Source organism: Lipotes vexillifer, unplaced genomic scaffold (genome assembly GCF_000442215.2).
Source record: "Lipotes vexillifer unplaced genomic scaffold, Lipotes_vexillifer_v1.1 scaffold1601, whole genome shotgun sequence".
Taxonomy (NCBI): Eukaryota; Metazoa; Chordata; class Mammalia; order Artiodactyla; family Lipotidae; genus Lipotes; species Lipotes vexillifer.
The window spans coordinates 78,114-96,966 of record NW_006794224.1 but is presented as its reverse complement, the minus strand read 5'-3'; the positions used below and the strand labels follow the sequence as shown (position 1 = coordinate 96,966).

Below are 18,853 nucleotides of genomic sequence, written 5' to 3'. Positions count from 1 at the left end.
GCTGTCTGGGTCCGTGAAGTGCTCTTGCTGTGAGAAGCCTGGTGTGTGAGGGTCATGCCAGGCTGGGAGCCCCGGTACTCAGATTCCAGGCTCCCAAGGTGCCCCCAGCTTCCCAGGTGGCCATAAGGCCCCACTTGCAGAATGTGCCAACTCTCTTTCTAGTCCCAGGAAATAGATTTTTTTCTCTCTCTCTCTCTCTCTTCCTTCAAAGGCCCTGGATTCCCTTCTCCCTCTGGAATGCCCCCTGGGATAGATTCTTTTTTACTTTTTTAAAAAATTTATTTATTATTTATTTTTGGCTGCGTTGGGTCTTCATTGCTGCACGCAGGCTTTCTCTAGTTGCGGCGAGCAGGGGCTACTCTTCGTTGCAGTGTGCAGGCTCTGTATTGCTGTGGCTTCTCTTATTGCGGAGCACGGGCTCTAGGCGCTGCACCTTCAGTAGTTGTGGCTCATGGGCCCTAGAGCACAGGCTCAGTAGTTGTGGCGCACGAGCTTAGTTGCTCCACAGCATGTGGGATCTTCCTGGACCAGGGCTCAAATCCATGTCCCCTGCATTGGCAGGCGGATTCTTAACCACTGTGCCACCAGGGAACTCCTGGGATAGATTCTTTTCAGTGAGTTTAAGCTGGAACGTGGTCTGCAGAAATCTTTTGCTTTTAGCCTGGCTTTCTGAGCCACTGATCTCAGAGAGCGTTCTGCCTTCTTGGAGTGTGGGGTAAAGGAAAGCTGCAAAAAATAAACCATGAATTCGAATCTTGATAAAAGCATATGTGCTGCCACAGACAGAAAGTAAAAACGCACCTTCTGGGAACTTACTGTTTGGGCATGTTCTTGCCTTTTTTTTTTTCCCTTCTTCTGTGCATGTTATATAAAAGTTGGTTTTATTATTTCTCTACCTTAATGAATAGGTCTTTCTCTTATTTTAATATATTGAAATGGGACATTTTAACTTTTTCATCTTTTTACAACTTCAGTAGTTCTGGGTTCCTTTTACTGACTGTTTGACTGAAAATGCCCAAAAATCCCAAGGATAATGTTTTCCAGTTGATAAGTTTTATCTGTACTTTTCTTTTTTTTATTGATTAGTTTATTTGGCTGCGTCAGGTCTTTGTTGCAGCGCATGGGTTTCTCTCTAGTTGTGGTGCGTGGGCTCCAGAGCACACAGGCTCGGTAGTTGCGGCGTGCAGGCTTAGTTGTCCCATGGTAGTTGCAGCACATGGGCTCTCTAGCTGTGTTGTGTGGGCTCAGTAGTTGCGGTGTGCGGGCTTAGTTGCCCTGCAGCATATGAGATCTTAGTTCCCCGACCAGGGATCGAACCCGCGTACCCTGAATTGGAAGGTGGATTCTTAACCACTGGACCGCCAGAGAAGTCCTATCTGTACTTTTCTTCTTGGCTTCATCCTTACCCCTTTGTGAATTCCTCTATTCCTTCCTCACCACTCCCTTCTCCCCTTCTCCATTGTTCTGATCCTCTGACACCTCTCTGCCTTCTCCACTTTGCTTTTAGAGGGCTTGGGGGCGACTGTGGTAATTAACTGTCTCTGTGACCATTTATTCCATGAGACATTGATTGTTGTTTAGTAAGGTGTCCGGCCTGCGGTGGACAGCACAGCAGGTGAAGCCCAAGATGGGGGGGGTCACAGTTGTCCCCCAGCATCTGTAGTAAAGAGAAACTTTATGGAACAGGAACGCTTTTGTCATCCCCTGGGGCATACAAGGCAGTTTCTTGTTTTTTCCACCAGGTGACAGCATGGGACCTCTTCAGCAGAGAGCGAATATGAAAACCGGAAGTCATGCAGGCACACCAGGGCTTTCGTTCCACCATTCTCGGGGACATACCATTAAGAAAGCACCCATGTCTCGTCAGCAGATATCACAAGCCCTTTGAAAGAGGGACAGAGTTGATTTGAGTAGGGGTGTCTTCTTGATTCGTGTTCTTTCACTGAACTGATTTAGGCTGTGGGGTGCTTTGGAGCTAATCCACAAATGCATATTTCACTCTGAACTTTGAAGAATGGTTATGCTTGTGACCCTTCCAGAAACAGGGCAGCCATGTCCCCACGGTTGAAGTCTCCCCTGCAGAGAACTCAGGGACAGCACGCTGTGCTGGCACACCATCCTCGGGCATGGCTGCTGAGTGGCCATGCCCTGCTCGGCTACCCCAGGACAGAGGTGAGGCAGCCCGGGAGAGCTTGAGTGAGTGCACTGCCCACCGCCTGCTGGTTCTGGAATGTTGCGGGTGACCCTCTCTGCTCCTCAGTTCGCTGGGCCTGAGATCTAGCCCATCCTGGAGGCAGCTGACAGAGCAAAGGCCGTGGGCAATAAAGTCTCCTGCGGGATTTGGAAGGTTTTGGCTGGATGGAGCCTGACACTTTGGTTCTTATTCTTAGTCTCGTTATTCCACTGACTCATTACATGACCTTGACCGCGACTTGGGCTTAAGAATGTCAGTTTACGTGCAGTCTAGGCTGACTGATTGCAAGTGGGGGAAAGGCTGTTTGTAGTTGTTCTCCCTGCACTTGGGATTCATATTGCTTTCTTTTCTTTTCTTTTTTTCTTTTTTCTTTTTTGACAGGTAAGAAGTGGATTTATTTAGAGAGAAACACACTCCACAGAGTGTGGGCCATCTCAGAAGGCGAGAGTGGCACCAGGGTACGGGGTTGTCAGTTTTTATAGGAGCGGATGGTTTCATAGGTAATGAGTGGGAGGTGTGTTCCAGCTATTTGGGGGCATGTAGCTTTCAAAGAATGTGGGTTTGGATTTGTTTACTTCTTTGTGTCTAGATTCCTTTTGATAGGAGCTGAGAAAGTATAAAGGAGAACATTAAGGGCAAAGCTGCCCACTGTCCTTAAGTCGTGTCTTTGTCTCTCCTGTCACACGTGGTGGCTTCTCTCAGGTGCTCCGTCATTTAGTGTCACTGCCGTGCCACATCCTCTGAGAGGAGGCTTCGTTGAGTCTTCACAGGCACGCCCAGCTCTGCTGAGCTGTGTTTTGCCTTCCAGGAGTCACTGGCTGTTTCTGCCTTTGAGCCTGCACCCTTGTTCCCTTCTCTTTCTCCAGTGTCATTACCTCAGAGGACTGGATTGGGGAGACACACCATACATCTAATTAACAATCTCTGCTTCTGAGCATCTTCTTTTTTCCCCTTTTGTTTCTGAGGAAATTTCAGCGGAAGCCTTCTTCGGAATCTTAGCTTTCACGTGAGCTTCAAAAGCACTTAAACAAATGGTGATTGGCTGGTTGAAAAGGTTATGGAGGAAAGGCTTCATTGCCAGCTGCCGCTATGTTCTGAAAGTAGCTGTGGCCTTGAGAGGGCAGCCGGTCTCAAGAGGGTCCTCAGGATCAGAACTCTTTTCATAATAAGACTTTAGCAGCCTTCTTTGCTGTTGATGTTTGCACTGATGGTGCAAAAGCAGAGGTGGGTAAAACAGCTGGCGCCTTAGCATGATTCAGGACGGTGGCACCAAACTGTTAGTGGCCACTGCATTCTTCATTACCGTCTACTTCCTGGGGGTGAAAAAGGCTCACTTCACTTAAGAATGACCTTGATGAATTAGGAGCAAGTACTAATGTTATTAAGCCTCGACCCTTGAATATTCGTCTTTACCATCCTGTGTGGAATGGGAAGTGCCCAGGAAGCGCTTGTGCGTCGTACCGGGTTGTGATGGTCACATTGTGAGCAAAAGCGTGTGTGCAGTTATTTGAGTTGTGAGCCGAACTAGCTGCTTTCTCTCGGGACACTGTTTTTATTTGAAAGAATGATGACAGTCGAACTGTGTTTACTCAGACCTGGGCTTTTGACAAACATTTTCCTGAAAATGAACAAAGCGAATGTGTCACTTCATGAAAACAATTAAAAATATTTGCTGTCAGTGATCTAATTTTCACTTGAAAGCACAGATTTTAATTTAGGAAAACTTATAATCTATCACTGTAAGCTTGACGGCTTCCCAGTTCTTAACAGACATCTGGTGTGAGCAGGGGTGGTATTAAACAAATGTGACTTAAAAAATATTTTATCATACAAGTTTCAGTATTTCAGAGATCTGCTTAACTCAGTGAAACAATATTTTCTACCTGATCAGTGCATGTTACACAGTCATGCATGAATAAAAGATCCATTCAGAGTCTAAGATGGACCAGTGGATTTTACCGTGACAGAGTGCGAAAGTTCATTGCTACAGGGACTTACCTGGTGGTGGAGTGGTTAAGAATCTGCCTGCCAATGCAGGGGACATGGGTCCGATCCCTGGTCCACGAAGATCCCACGTACCACGGAACAACTAAGCCCGTGTGCCACAACTGCCGAGCCTGCGCTCTGGAGCCAGCAAGCCACAACTGCTGAAGCCCACACGCCACAACTACTGAGCCCACGTGCCGCAACTACTGAGCCCGTGTGCTGCAGCTGCTGAAGCCTGTGCACCTAGAGCCCATGCTCCACAGCAGGAGAGGCCACCGCAATGAGAAGTCTGCGACCCTGCTCACCACAGCTAGAGAAAGCCCGTGTGCAGCAACGAAGACCCAACACAGCCAAAAATTTAAAAAACCAATTTTTTTTAATTAAAAAACCCCAGTAATCTAAAAAAGAAAAGAAAGTTCATTGCTGCAGTTTCAGATTCCCTACCTCACCTATCTTTAAGAAGCTACCATTTGTTAAGCTTTAATGCAGAATCAAAGACGACTCTTCACAGTTTTCTGAGAAGGCTGACATCTGATTAGGCCCTATTTTCTTTATAGACTTTAACCAAAACACTCCCTCACTGCAGATTTGAAGGCAGAAGCAGATACAAGAATCCAGTTGTGTTCTATTAAGCCAGACGTTACAGGAATTTACAAAAATGGAAAACAGTTTCACTCTTCTCATGAATTTTTTTTGAAAGTTATTTTTTAATAAGGAAAACATTGTTTATATTAACACGTAATGGATTATTTTTGTTACTTTTAAATGGATTATTAAATGTTTTTGAAATTTCTGTCAATTTCTAATATGGTAAGTATTGGTAGACTCTACCCACATCAACAAAAGCTCTTTGTGGTCCTCAGTAATTTTTTAAAAGTGTGAAGGGGTCCTGGGCTTCCCTGGTGGCGCAGTGGTTGAGAGTCCGCCTGCCGATGCAGGGGACGTGGGTTCATGCCCCGGTCCGGGAGAATCCCACATGCCGCGGAGCGGCTGGGCCCGTGAGCCATGGCCGCTGAGCCTGCGCGTCCGGAGCCTGTGCTCCGCAACGGGAGAGACCACAACAGTGAGAGGCCCGCATACCGCAAGAAAAAAAAAAAAAGTGTGAAGGGGTCCTGACACTGAAAGTTTGAGAAACGTGTGTTAGGGACAAGGCTTCTTGAGTCTGGTGGTCACGATGACCGTGAAGGGGAGTGAAAAGCCTGCCTGGTTCTCTTCTCCTGTGCCTACTGAGCCCATTTCAGACTTACTTGGCCATATTCTATGACTATTTAAGATGTCTGTTCATTCTGGGCAACTCAGAATGGGGGGGAAAATGTTTCATTTGGATGTATTCATATAAACAGGCCTAATGAAAAACCCACTGATGAGAAAGGAAGAGAAATATCCTCTGTCTGTTTTTATAGATAAAGCCTTATTGGAACACAGCTGTGCAGTGTGTATGCCTGTGGTTTGTGGCTGCTTTTGCGCTGACGTGGCAGAGATCCCCGGCCCGCAAGGCCAGACGCCTACTCTCCAGGCCTGTATAGAAACAGTTTGCCGGCTCCTGGCTATTGTACTGTTGTAGACATTTAAGAGATACCATTTTAAAAACCGTACCTACAATGTAGTTGCTGTTGACTGACTTCATTCTATACTGAGCACTTTGAAAACTATTAAGCTCACATAGATGTAAGAAATCACTGCTTTTAAGTATTTGCCGAACTCCAACTTTTGTATCCAGAGCTGTGTTCTTTGTTGTTTGATTGGAACAATAGCTTTTGCATCTTCATCTGCTCTCATGTTTTACCTGACCTGTTTACTCTAATGGGAATTGGTACTTTTCTTTGACTAGCAAGATGGCTCTTCACATGGATCTCCTCTGTTTACCAGCAGGGCTTTGGGTTGTACCCTTCCGCCTGGCCCATGTGAATAAGCACCTCTTCCTGAGTTCCTGGTTATAATTCCAGTTTTGCCCAAGTGGAAACTAAGGTAGCCCCAGATGCACTGATGCTCTAGGCACTGAGGACTGTGATTAGGTTAAACTTGGAGACTCTGGGTCAAAAGCCTGGAGGGGAAGAAGGAGACCAGGAGAAGGGGGGGGGCCTCCCGGCTGCACATCTGGCGTGATTCCATCTCCTCGGCGTGGGGCTGGGGCTAGGGCTGGGGCTGGAGGTGAGGGTTGAGGGCGGTGCTCTAGGATGGGGTGCGGCCTGGGCAAGGCCGATTTCCTCCAGAACTGCCTGCCGTCTGCTAGTGTCTGCCCCGCTGTGGAGTGTAGTCTGTTGGGCTCCTGGCTCTGGAGCGCTGTTTCCTGATGATAGGAGAGAAGAGGCAGAAGAAATGAGATTCCCTTTATCCGGTCCCTCAGAAGATGTTCATGCTTCCTTTTGTCCGTGTGTAGCTAGAGCATGTACTTGTAAATCCACCTCTGTGCCAGCAGTCTGACGCATACCACGGGAGCACTGTAACAGTCCTCAGCTCCAGAAGGGTGGAGTGTTAGGCAGACCACTTTCTCTCCGGCAGTGTGATAGAAGTACTCATAAAACCTCGTACCTCTCTTAAGGCATGAGGTGAGGGGGCGGATGTCGAGCTCTCAAAAGGATTCTGTCCTGTGCTCAGGGCCACTTCACTGAAGTGTGTGGCGACCCTCTGACTCTGATGTTCTTCCCATGGCATCCAGGAGTGCCTTACCCTGGCATGTGCCACCAGGCACTTCAGGCACGGGTGGGGGGTGCGTGGCCTTCAGCAAATTTTCAAACAAGTCTGTGACCCTAGGAAGGGTGAAAACCATAGCTAAGTAGACTGTCATGAAGAGAGAATGAGAGAAAAAAGTGTATTTTATGAGACTGGCTTAATACAGTGATTTTTAATTTTTAAAAAAATTTTATTTGTTTATTTTTGGCTGCGTTGGGTCTTCATTGCTGCACGCGGGCTTTCTCTAGTTGCAGTGAGCGGGGGCTACTCTTCGTTGCGGTGCACAGGCTTCTCACTGCGGTGTCTTCTCTTGTTGCGGAGCACAGGCTCTAGGCGCGTGGGCTCAGTAGTTGTGGCTTGCGGGCTTAGTTGCTCTGTGGCATGTGGGATCTTCCTGGACCAGGGCTCGAACCCATGTCCCCTGCATTGGCAGGCGGATTCTTAAGCATTGCGCCACCAGGGAAGCCCAGTGATTTTTAATTTCTTTAAACACCAAAACCTTATCATTACTTGCCCTCCGCACATCACACAAAATTCCTTCAATGTCGTGAAGCTAATCACAGCTTCTAATCAACATTTTGAAATAATCATTTAGCCAGTGATACCGCCCTGAGTTCGTATAATCTACAACCCAAAGCAAAGGGGCCCCTCATGTCCTCAGGCTGAGAACCAGCCTCATCATGGTCACATTACCAGTTTTTTATTAGGCCTTTAAAACATTGGGAACCTAACTCCCTGAGGGGTCCCTCCCTCGGCCACCCAGCGGGCCTGGTCAGTAATCTGGGTTGGCGGCCCACCTTGGCTCCGGGCGTGGTTCTCTGTCTAGGGGTGTCAGCACGCATCTGACTGAGAGTCTGGAGACAGACACAGTTGAAACCAGCTCTTCTCCATCACTGCAGTACTCAGGGAGGTCCGGTTCTCTTACTGAGAAGGTGCTGTTTGCTGTTAACCAGCTGTGTCTTCAAGCAGTGGGATGTCTGACTTCCTCACCGCCACGGACTGAATCTGTGCAGTGGGCGGCCCTGGGGCTGGGGGAGTCCCAGACACTCTACTCAGCTCAGCCCATTGCGGACTTCCAGAGACAGGACGTGATGGGAGGGGCCGACAGGAGCCGAGTCTGAGATCAGCTTGGCCCTGAGGACCCCTCCTCTAGCGGGGCCTTCGGTGTGGTTCTGGAGTATAAGGGAAGCGAAAGGCAGAAATTTGCTTGACTTGACAGTGAACGTCTTCATAGAATTACTTTCCTCATGTGGGATGGCCATCAGCCGCTCTCTTGGGCCATTCTTGTTTCTTTCTTTTTATTAGTCATTTAAGATAAAATTTTGCTTACAGTAAGATGCACAGCCATTAGCTGTTCAATTCAGTGACTTTTGACCACTCCTGGGTCATTGATTTAAGTATATATTGGAAATGTATTTTGAACCACTTTTCACACAGCCCTCAACAGTTTGAAGGTCAAAGAGTTTCCTTCTCTAAGCAGTTCTTTTTGTATCAGCGCACCCTTCCCCGTACTTGCTACCTTCTCTGCGAGATGCGTTAGTGGAATCTCTTCTTAACGGAGACCAGAGGGCACCCCATGAGCTGATCACTCCCCAGAAAGGACCCTTTCAGAACAGTGGGGTCCCAGGTCAGTGTGTGGCCTGGCTTTCAGATCTGTGCTTGACCGTGAACGGGAAGCAGCCCTGTCCCCCGTACAGAGTGGGCCTGAGCCCGAGGCTGAAGCAGGCTGTGGAAATGGTACTACTGAGAGTGAGTCAGAGTGAGTCTCCTGCCGTCCAGGCTTTGCCATCACACTCATTTCTTTAATTTTTGTGCTTGACTCAAAATTCCCTCTGAAGCGTGGCAGGGAGGAAGCAGGAGAAAAAGGTGATGGGTACGTGAGGACGTTTTTAAGCCCCGAGGCTTTCCTTTCTCCCGGGGAAGGGTTTTCACCCTTTAAGTGGCTGTCGTGGGCCTTTGCCTCTGTGTGTCCCGTGGATCATCCAGTATTGACTCCTCAGTACTGGATTGCTGGCAGCTCCTGGGCATTGCCCACACTCTGAGCCACCATCACATCGCTGAGCTGCCAGTGGATTACAAAGCTATGAATTGCCTTTCTCTTAGCACAGAGTGTAGGTGTTAAAAGCTTGGTCCTTGGAGGGAGGGACTTGGGTTTGAGCACTGGCCTCCCCACTTACAGGCTGTGTGGCCCTTGGTAATTTACTCAACTTCAGGCTGAGTCCTTCACCTGCGAGGCAGTGGCAGCGGTGCCCCTTCCCTCATAAGAGCACGTTGTGAGGGTTACATGAGCTGAAGCATGAGGGGTGTCCAGGCAGATGCCTGGTGCATGGTTACCACCCGGTAGATGTGACCACCAGCACCATTGTTCTTTTCATTGTCATAGTTCCGAGACCACCCAGGGAAGACCACTGGGGAGGAAGGGGACGACCTGCCTTCTTGCCAGCCTGTTTAGTTACCCATTGGTGTAAAGAGGAAAGGTGAAAGTCTAGGGAAGGTGTGGTGTCTCCTCTACGTCGGGTGCGATTGCTCTTTTGCTACTGCGTCGGAGAACTGACTTGCCAAGTATATGAGAACCTGGGTTCTTCCTGCCTCGTGGGCACTTGTTCTGTGCTCATCAGTAAAAAGCACTTGCCAAAATCCAGAGTCATGGCTGTTTTCCTGAGAGTGAGTGGGAGGAAGAGGAATCCACGAGAGGTCAGCCTTGTAGGAGCTCCTGAAGCAGGTGGACCTGCTCCCTCCCTGCCCCCAATCCCTGCCCTTCCCCGTTCCCTGGGAGGCTTTTCAAAATCCTTATAGCCAGGCCCAGTTGCAGAAGAATCAGGGGCAGCCTGGGCATCTGTCCTTAAATAAAGCTCTCCAGATGATTCTGGTGCTCACCGGTTAAGAGCCATTGCCATAAAGAAATTCTACCCCACCCCTAAGACATTCTCCTCTAAAGGAGACTGATGCCCACAGAAGGAAGTGGCAGGCCAGGCTAGAGCACACTGAGTTACGATGGTGCAGCGACCAGAATTTGGGTCTCCTGGCTCCTTCCGAGGTATTTTTCCTCTCATCTTGCGCATTCTTTTACCATATTTGCTGTTCCTCGTGGTGGGATCAAAAATAGCCAGCCCAGACTTGATGAGCCTTCACTCCCATGGGAGACCAGCCCTGCCGTGGTCCAGTAAGCTGCAGACTGTCGGCATTCTTAGCTGCAGGGAAAGCTTTTTTGGAAGAAAAGCAAGGGGAGGCTTGGGATTCCAGGCTGCGACGTGCTGCATCACTGCCCATTGCAGCACACTGGTGAGCTTGCACCCTCGGAGCTGGTGCCTCCTCTGCTCAGCATGCTGGCTCAGCATGTGCACATGGCAGCCCTGCTTCCAGGAGAGCCCAGGGCCACCACTTGTTCCCGTTTCACTTACTAGAGCCTGGACTCCTGCCAGATGTGGCAGCCACCACAACACACCTGGTATTGGAAAAATATAAATAGTTGACCCTTGAACAGCGCGGGGCTTGGGGCAGTCGAACCCTTTGCACAGTCAAAAATCGGTGAGTATAACTTACAGTCACCGCTGTTCTTCCGTATCTGCATTCCACAAACCACGGGTCTCCTAGTACTGTAGTATTTACAGTTGGGGAGAAAAATCCATGTAAGAGTGGACCTGAGCAGTTCAAATCCGTGTTGTTCAAGGATCACCTGTAATCCTAATACGGTCCTAATGCTGTACCATCAGACATTCATCTAGTGCTTACTGTGTGCTGTTTGTCTTCCATGTACGGTGTCAATCAATCCCTCCAACCAACCCTAGTGGTAGGTGGTGTTATTCTTGTTTTACAGGTGAAGGAACTGAGGCTCAGAGAAGTTAGGTGAATTATCTGAGGTCACACAGCTAGTAAACAGCACAGTTGGAATTAGAACCCAAGATGTTCAAATGTGCAGGACCTACGCTGTTACTCACAACAATAAGTGAGCTTCCTTCCTACCTTCACAGCCTTGGCTGTGACTAGAACACCCATGTGGGACCCGGTAGCCTGATCCCGCGAGCAGCAGACTTGCAAACAGATGTCTTTCTTGTGACTGGAAATGATGTCTGTCGTGACTGGTGGGTTTTGGGATCAACCCTGAGCTCTGCGTATTGTAGCTGCATTTCTTAAGAGTCAACACCGGTTGTTCCCAAGGTCCGTTTATCTGTTCTAGCACGTGTCCTGGGATGGCGCAGCATCGGTCCTGTGCTGACGTTTCCTTGTGTTGCCTGGACGTCATGTGCAGGCTCATTTTTTGAGTGCTTCCTGGCCTGCCTGACTTCTCGGAGTGTCTGACAGGCAGCCGTGGTGGTGCAGATCGCAGGGGGATGGGAGAGGCAGTGCCTCCCCCCCTTCCTCTGATCCCATGGAGACCTGCGGTGACCTGACCACTCTGCTTCCTCTCAGTCAGCCCTCCCTCTGCCCCTGATTTGCTTTCCTGTGATGGTGGGGGGCTCAGACTTCACCTGAAGAATTCTCTCTGGTACCCTCAACTTCATCCCACCCCTCCCCCAGCCACTAAGACAGGATCCACCTTGTTCCCTGGCCTGCCACTGCTCTGCCCTGTCAGACAGATCCCTTGCCACTTCTTCGAGGAACCTCTACAAATTCAAGGTTTTTTTTTTTTTTTTACATCCTTTTTGGAGTATAATTGCTTTACAATGGTGTGTTAGTTTCTGCTTTATAACAGAGTGAGTCAGTTATACATATATATATGTTCCCATATCTCTTCCCTCTTTGTCTCCCTCCCTCCCACCCTCCCTATCCCACCCCTCCAGACAGCCACAAAGAACCGAGCCGGTTTCCCTGTGCCATGCGGCTGCTTCCCACTGGCTATCTACCTTACGTTTGTTAGTATATATATGTCCATGTCTCTCTCTCGCCCTAACACACCTCACCCTTCCCCCTCCCCATATCCTCAAGTCTGTTCTCCAGTAGGTCTCTGTCTTTATTCCTGTTTTACCCCTAGGTTCTTCATAACATTTTTTTTTCTTAAATTCCATATATATGTGTTAGCATACGGTATTTGTCCTTCTCTTTCTGACTTACTTCACTCTGTATGACAGACTCTAGGTCTATCCACCTCATTACAAATAGCTCAATTTCGTTTCTTTTTATGGCTGAGTAATATTCCATTGTATATATGTGCCACATCTTCTTTATCCATTCATCCGACGATGGGCACTTAGGTTTTTTCCATCTCCGGGCTATTGTAAATAGAGCTGCAATGAACATTTTGCTACGTGACTCTTTTTGAATTATGGTTTTCTCAGGGTATATGCCCAGTAGTGGGATTGCTGGGTCATATGGTAGTTCTACTTGTAGTCTTTTAAGGAACCTCCATACTGTTCTCCACAGTGGCTATACCAATTCACATTCCCACCAGCAGTGCAAGAGTGTTCCCTTTTCTCCACACCCTCTCCAGCATTTATTGTTTCTAGATTTTTTGATGATGGCCATTCAGGCAGGAATGTACAGTGGAGAAAGGACAGCCTCTTCAATAAGTGGTGCTGGGAAAACTGGACAGGTACATGTAAAAGTGTGAGATTAGATCACTCCCTAACACCATACACAAAAATAAGCTCAAAATGGATTAAAGACCTAAACGTAAGGCCAGACACTATCAAACTCTTAGAGGAAAACATAGGCAGAACACTCTAGGACATAAATCACAGCAAGATCCTTTTTGACCCACCTCCTAGAGAAATGGAAATAAAAACAAAAATAAACGAATGGGACGTCATGAAACTTCAAAGCTTTTGCACAGCAAAGGAAACCATAAACAAGAGCAAAAGACAACCCTCAGAACGGGAGAAAATATTTGCAAATGAAGCAACTGACAAAAGATTAATCTCTAAAATTTACAAGCAGCTCATGCAGCTCAATAACAGAAAAACAAACAACCCAATCCAAAAATGGGCAGAAGACCTAAATAGACATTTCTCCAAAGAAGATATACAGACTGCCAACAAGCACATGAAAGAATGCTCAACATCATTAATCATTAGAGAAATGCAAATCAAAACTACAATGAGGTATCAAATTCAAGGTTTTTGACCTTAGTGGGGTTCTCATTCTTCTTCTTTTTTTTTTTTTTTGTGGCAGCACTGCACAGCTTGTGGGATCTTAGTTCCCCAACCAGGGATTGAGCCCCGGCCCTCGGCAGTGAGAGCGCCGAGTCCTAACCCCTGGACCGCCGAGGAAGTCCCTGGACTCTTATTCTTGACTCTTCCATCTTTTCTCCAGAGAGATGATTCCAAAATGTAGATGTGATTCAGGCTTTGCCCTGCTTGAGATGCTTCAGAGGCTCCCTGGGGCCTTGGCACCAACGAGGAGTGCAGCTCGTGGCCTGCGTCTGACTGAGTTTTGGGCTTTGTCCTCAGCCTGGCCGTGTCCCTAGCCTCTCTGCAGTCCAGCTGCGCTGAGCTGCTTTCTCTGCACCGAGATGTGATACCAGCATCTCCAAACCTTGGTATCTGCTCTTCCCAAACGTTCTCTCTGCTCGGCCTCTCCGCTCTCGCTCCCTCCTGAGCCCCCGTCAGGCTTCTGCTTGGGCACCACCTCCTTTGGGAATCCTGTCCTTCCTCCCTATCCCCTTAGTCTGAGTTGGGAGCCCTTCGTTGGGCGTGGCCATGGCAACGATGCATATCCCAGCAAGGCACCTTGAAATCCAGGAATAGAAACATGCCGCTTCTCTCTGTTGGGCTGATGTTCCTTGTTGAAGCAAAGGCAGGAGATTCATTTGCCAGGATTTATTTCAGCAAGCAAAATTCAGAAGAGACTTATAAAGCATTTTTATTGTTTAAATGGTCTGGTTGTTGGTGCTGTTTTTTGTCAGTCATTCACAAAGAAGAGGATTGAACGTCCAAATTCAAGGCCGATTTGCTTGTTTGGAAGGGGCCCAGTTCTCGTAGGCCACCTGGTTTTATGGGGCAGAGTGCAGGAGCAGCTGGCCATGTCGCCGACTGCCGCCAGCGTGAGCAGAGACTCGCACGCAGAGAGGAACACAGAAGGAGCGCTGGTTCATGCAAACGTGCAGAGTTTGAAATCTGGTGACGTAGTTATCCGACACTTCTCAGTTTTAACATCTTGGCCTCGTGAAGCCCCTCCTGTCCCCCAGGCGGGGAGGAGAACCTGGCCCCCCACCCGCACCCACCCCGTACTCTGTGCGCTTAGCATTGTGAGCGGGTGGCCAGCGATCCAGTGCCTCTCCTTCCCTAAGGGCTGGCGGCCGCCCCTGGGGCTGGCGCCGTGGTCACTGCTGCGTCCGGATCCTGGCCCAGAGTCGGAGCAGGTGATGAAGGACGGGGAAGCAGAGAGCTGAGCTTTACAAAACGGCGAGACTGCCAGCGGGGTGGCTGTAGATAAGAAAGGTTTTGCTGACCTGCCTGCTTCAGTTAGCTCCTTCCGGTGTTACCTGAGTGCACGAGTCCATCACAGCTCTATATGCGTGTATTTTAGCCTCTCAATTCGGGGAGTTAGAATTTCTCAGATTTTCTGAGCCTTCTCTCATTGACACACTCAGTTTCTCAGAGCAGATTCTTGCAGACACTGTTAGTTGACAATCACCTTGAAGATTAATTCAGGATTCCAGGAATCCTAAGCTTGACTGCCCCCCGACTAATCATGAGCCAGAGGAGGGAGACAGAAGGAAATCGCTCCTTCGCCACCCACAGTTCCATTCCTAAAGGGAACCAGTAATTAAATGTTACTAAGCAAAATTAATTTGCCTCCTGCAGGGAGGTTTATGATGAATGAAAGGATTACTAATCGGGGAGGGAGCCAGGCTACCCTCTGTGGTCATCAATATTTCATGGCCATTGGCGGTGGCAGGAAGTTAGCTGTCCTGGCTCCCTGACCTTGAGCAATCTTGAAGGTAGGGCAAAGCTGGGGAGGTTGTATTTAAAGGGCTCTGTTACAAGACACTTAGTGAAAACCTAAGTGAAATTTGCAAGACGCACCCATGGGTTAATTGAATTTACACCCTCAGTTAGCTGGAGGCTCCCCTGGGTGGGGCTCAGGGGCCCACCTGGGACTGGTCCTATTGGGGGGTGCAGCCCTGTAGCCACAGTGGCAGAGCTGAAATGTTTAATGATGGCTTTGGGGGTGGCGGGGGAAGAGTCCTGATCTGTAGTGTCTGCCGATTTCTGTGGTGTCACTGTATTCTCAGCATGGCTGCTTAAAGCTGAACGTGGAGTGGGGAGGTGCACTGGTTTACTGGAGCTGGGAGTCCCAGCATGTTGCCGCCACAGCTCCCAAATGCTTCCTGGTGACTGGGGGAGACCCTGCCGAACTGCATTTCCAGAAATACAGATGTGCCCCCGCCCCCTTGGGCGGTACTCATGTGCACTAGACTTGGCCTCTTGACTGAGAGGGTACCTGAATGTGATGGGCTTTAAGAATGAGAAAAGAAGTAACCTCTCATTTTGTTCTTTTCTTCTCCCCAGCTGCCATTAACTTGGCAAAGCTGAAACTTTTCAGACATTACTACGTCTTGGTGAGTAAAAAATTCCTAAATTTGTAAATAAGGTCAGTTCATGGAGTAGAGCTAATGAACTTCCAAAGCACTGGTAAAAGCACAGAAGTGTGCTACCTGGAGCTGTGTGTGGGCTTCGTTTTACAAAACCAAATGGTGGCCGTGGACATGGGAAATTAAATATCTGAGTTACTTCTTCGTAAATTTTAGTTTTAAATTTGGCTTTAAATACTCAGAAAAGTAATACATGCTTGATATTTTTAAAATGCAGGGTTATAGGAACATAGCAAAAGCCCTTTATGACCCTGACCTTCTATACCCCTTCCCCTTTTCTTCCTCCTCCCCCAGGTATTAATGGTTAACAGTTCAGTGGTTATTTCGCTAGATTCCTTTCTAGGCGTATGCCACGCGTAGCTGTTCCTTTGACTTGCTTTTTAAAAAATTCATTTACAAAACTGGGATCATATCTACAAACAGGACTGGAATGAACATGAAAAGTCCATATAAACGTAGCACCAAAGGCAGGACTTACTATAAGTTATTAGAGTCATAATTTCCTGGACTATATAAGGTATAGATTTCTTCTAGAATTTGCTTCCGTACTCCTAAACGAAAGCTTCTGAGTCATCTTCATCTGTGGTTTTGGCATTGACCGTCACTTTGCACAGTCCCCTCCAAGCCTGTCTGCCCTGGGTGCGGTCCCAGTGAACCGTCCACTCTCGAGGGGTCAGCGTGTTGAATCCTTTTCACGTCCTCTCTTACTAGAATGCTTAGGATTATTGGTACTTCCTCTGAGCGTGGACCTCGAACATTTACAGCGTCTGCTGAAGAGACTAAAATCAGTATTTTTCCCTGTGTGGCTTTATTTTGCTATTACTGCTGGAAAATATTTCTCAAATCCTGGGAATAAAAAACTATTACCCTTTGGGGTTTGAAATCAGTGGGTTATGTATGAGAATTAGGAGACGAAGGGGTTACTCAGGAATTAAGAGCAGCTACAGCAAAGTGTCCTCCCCGTGGGTGTGACTGTGATCGGTCAATATCTTGGTCACCTAGAGAAAAAGAAGAAATCCTTTCTAGTGTAACTAGCAGAGCATCTGTCTCTCTGCCATGTTTATTAATTAGCTCTGTAAGTGTCAAATAATATTCAGGTAATTCTGTTTTCTCTTTTATAGTTAATTTGTGAAAGCAGGTCATTGGAAGAAAGGGGTACCATAATTTCTGTGTTGATTTTATTTCTTGTTTTCTTTGCCCCTCATATAGATTGTATGTTATATATACTTCACCAGGATTATTGCATTTCTCCTCAAACTTGCTGTTCCGTTCCAGTGGAAGTGGCTCTACCAGGTATGCTGCTCACAGGGGACAGTGCCAGAGAATTTGTGTCTGAGGATGAAGTCTTAGGGTGTAACTTAAGATCGTTACTAATTTATTTGGCAGTGGGCACTAAGACCTTTTGTCTCTTGCGGTCTGCAATTAAGATGATATGTTTGTCCAGGAAAGCTGCTGGATTACATGAGAAATCTGGAAGTAATTGCACTATTGATTTCAGTTTTCAATTTTAAAAGTTTTTGCAGAGAAAAGCCTCAGGCCGAGAAAGACTTGCCCTGTGTGATTAAAATCTAGATGAAGTCAGTTATAGGGCTTAGAATAGCTTGGAATCCAGACCTCCCTTTTTCTTGCCCATTATTACTATTTCAATAGTAAAGTATCTTTGCAATATACTAGGACTAGTTTAACTACTAGGGTAGCCACCATATGATTTCGAGACTTCTTTCGGGAGGCTCTCACTTGGTGCTTTAGACACTGTAGGAAAATGTATGTATGTAATGAGCTCTTAAAAGATGCCAGTGAAGACACTTAAAGCAAGGAGTCTCAAATGTCATCTCTGGGCAGAATGCTCCTAGTTAAGGCTTCAGCAAATCCTCTAAGGAAAATGTTCCCCAGCGGTCAGCTCTGGCATTTGAGTGACTGATCGGTGAGTGGTCGGGGGGAGGGGGTCAGTTTGTTCAGTTCCACTGCTTTCTGAAGAACAATATTCTAATCCCTTTATTTGGGGGTGGTTTTAAAATTTGCAGCTCCTGGATGAAATGGCCACGCTGGTGTTCTTTGTCCTAACGGGGTATAAGTTCCGTCCAGCTTCAGATAACCCCTACCTACAACTTTCTCAGGAAGAAGATGACTTGGAAATGGAATCTGTGTAAGAATCTCCTTTCTTCCCTTCCCTCCCTCGCCCCTTACTTAACTAAGAGCAGCGTGGTATGAACTGGAGCAGCTGCTCTCCGTACATGACTCTTTCTGAATTCTGGTTTCCTCAGGGTATATACCTAGTAGTGGGATTGCTGGGTCATATGGTAGTTCTATTTGTAGTTTTTTAAGGAACCTCCATACTGTTCTCCATAGTGGCTGAACCAATTCACACCCAGCCGCTCCGCGGCACGTGGGATCTTCCCGGACCGGGGCACGAACCCGTTGTCCCCTGCATTGGCAGGCGGACTCTCAACCACTGCGCCCACCAGGGAAGCCCCTCATTGTAGTTTTGATTTGCATTTCTCTAATGATTAGTCATGTTGAGCATCCTTTCATGTGTTTCTTGGCAATCTGTATATCTTCTTTGGAGAAATGTCTATTTAGGTCTTCTGCCCAGTTTTGGATTGGGTTGTTTGTTTTTTTGATGTTGAGCTGCATGAGCTGCTTGTAAATTTTGGAGATTAATCCTTTGTCAGTTGCTTCATTTGCAAATATTTTCTCCCATTCTGAGGGTTGTCTTTTCATCTTGTTTATGGTTTCCTTTGCTGTGCAAAAGCTTTGAAGTTTCATTAGGTCCCATTTGTTTATTTTTGTTTTTATTTCCATTTCTCTAGGAGGTGGGTCAAAAAGGATCTTGCTGTGATTTATGTCATGGAGTGTGCTCCCTATATTTCCCTCTAAGAGTTTGATAGTTTCTGGCCTTACATTTAGGTCTTTAATCCATTTTGAGCTTATTTTTGTGTATGGTGTTAGGGAGTGCTCCAATTTCATTCTTTTACATGTAGCTGTCCCGTTTTCCTGGCACCACTTATTGAAGAGGCTGTCTTTTCTCCACTGTATATTTTTGCCTCCTTTATCAAAAATAAGATGACCATATGTGCATGCGTTTATCTCTGGGCTTTCTATCCTATTTGATTGATCTGTATTTCTGTTTTTGTGCCAGTACCATACCATCTTGATTACTGTAGCTTTGTAGTATAGTCTGAAGTCAGGAAGCCTGATTCCTCCTGCTCTGTTTTTCTTTCTCAAGATTGCTTTGGCTGTTTGGGCTCTTTTGTGTTTCCATACAAATTGTGAAACTTTTTGTTCTATTTCTGTGAAAAATGCCATTGGTAGTTTGATAGGGATTGCATTGAATCTGTAGATTGCTTTGGGTAATGTAGTCATTTTCACAATGTAGATTCTTCCGGTCCAAGAATATATATCTCTCCATCTGTGTAATCTTTCATTTCTTTTTTTTTCACATGTTTTTTTTTTAAATTTTATTTATT

The 18,853-nt window shown here is 47.2% G+C and overlaps 1 protein-coding gene across 1 annotated transcript in view; it reads left to right on the top strand.

Annotated features, from left to right (window-relative positions):
* Positions 1-18,853, top strand: part of GPR107 (G protein-coupled receptor 107) — a 68,066-nt gene that overhangs the window by 38,755 nt on the left and 10,458 nt on the right. The window contains exons 15-17 of the mRNA XM_007467092.1: positions 15,304-15,353; positions 16,596-16,679; positions 17,411-17,532. Of these exons, the coding sequence (XP_007467154.1) occupies positions 15,304-15,353; positions 16,596-16,679; positions 17,411-17,532 (256 nt within the window). The remainder of the gene's footprint in view (positions 1-15,303; positions 15,354-16,595; positions 16,680-17,410; positions 17,533-18,853) is intronic.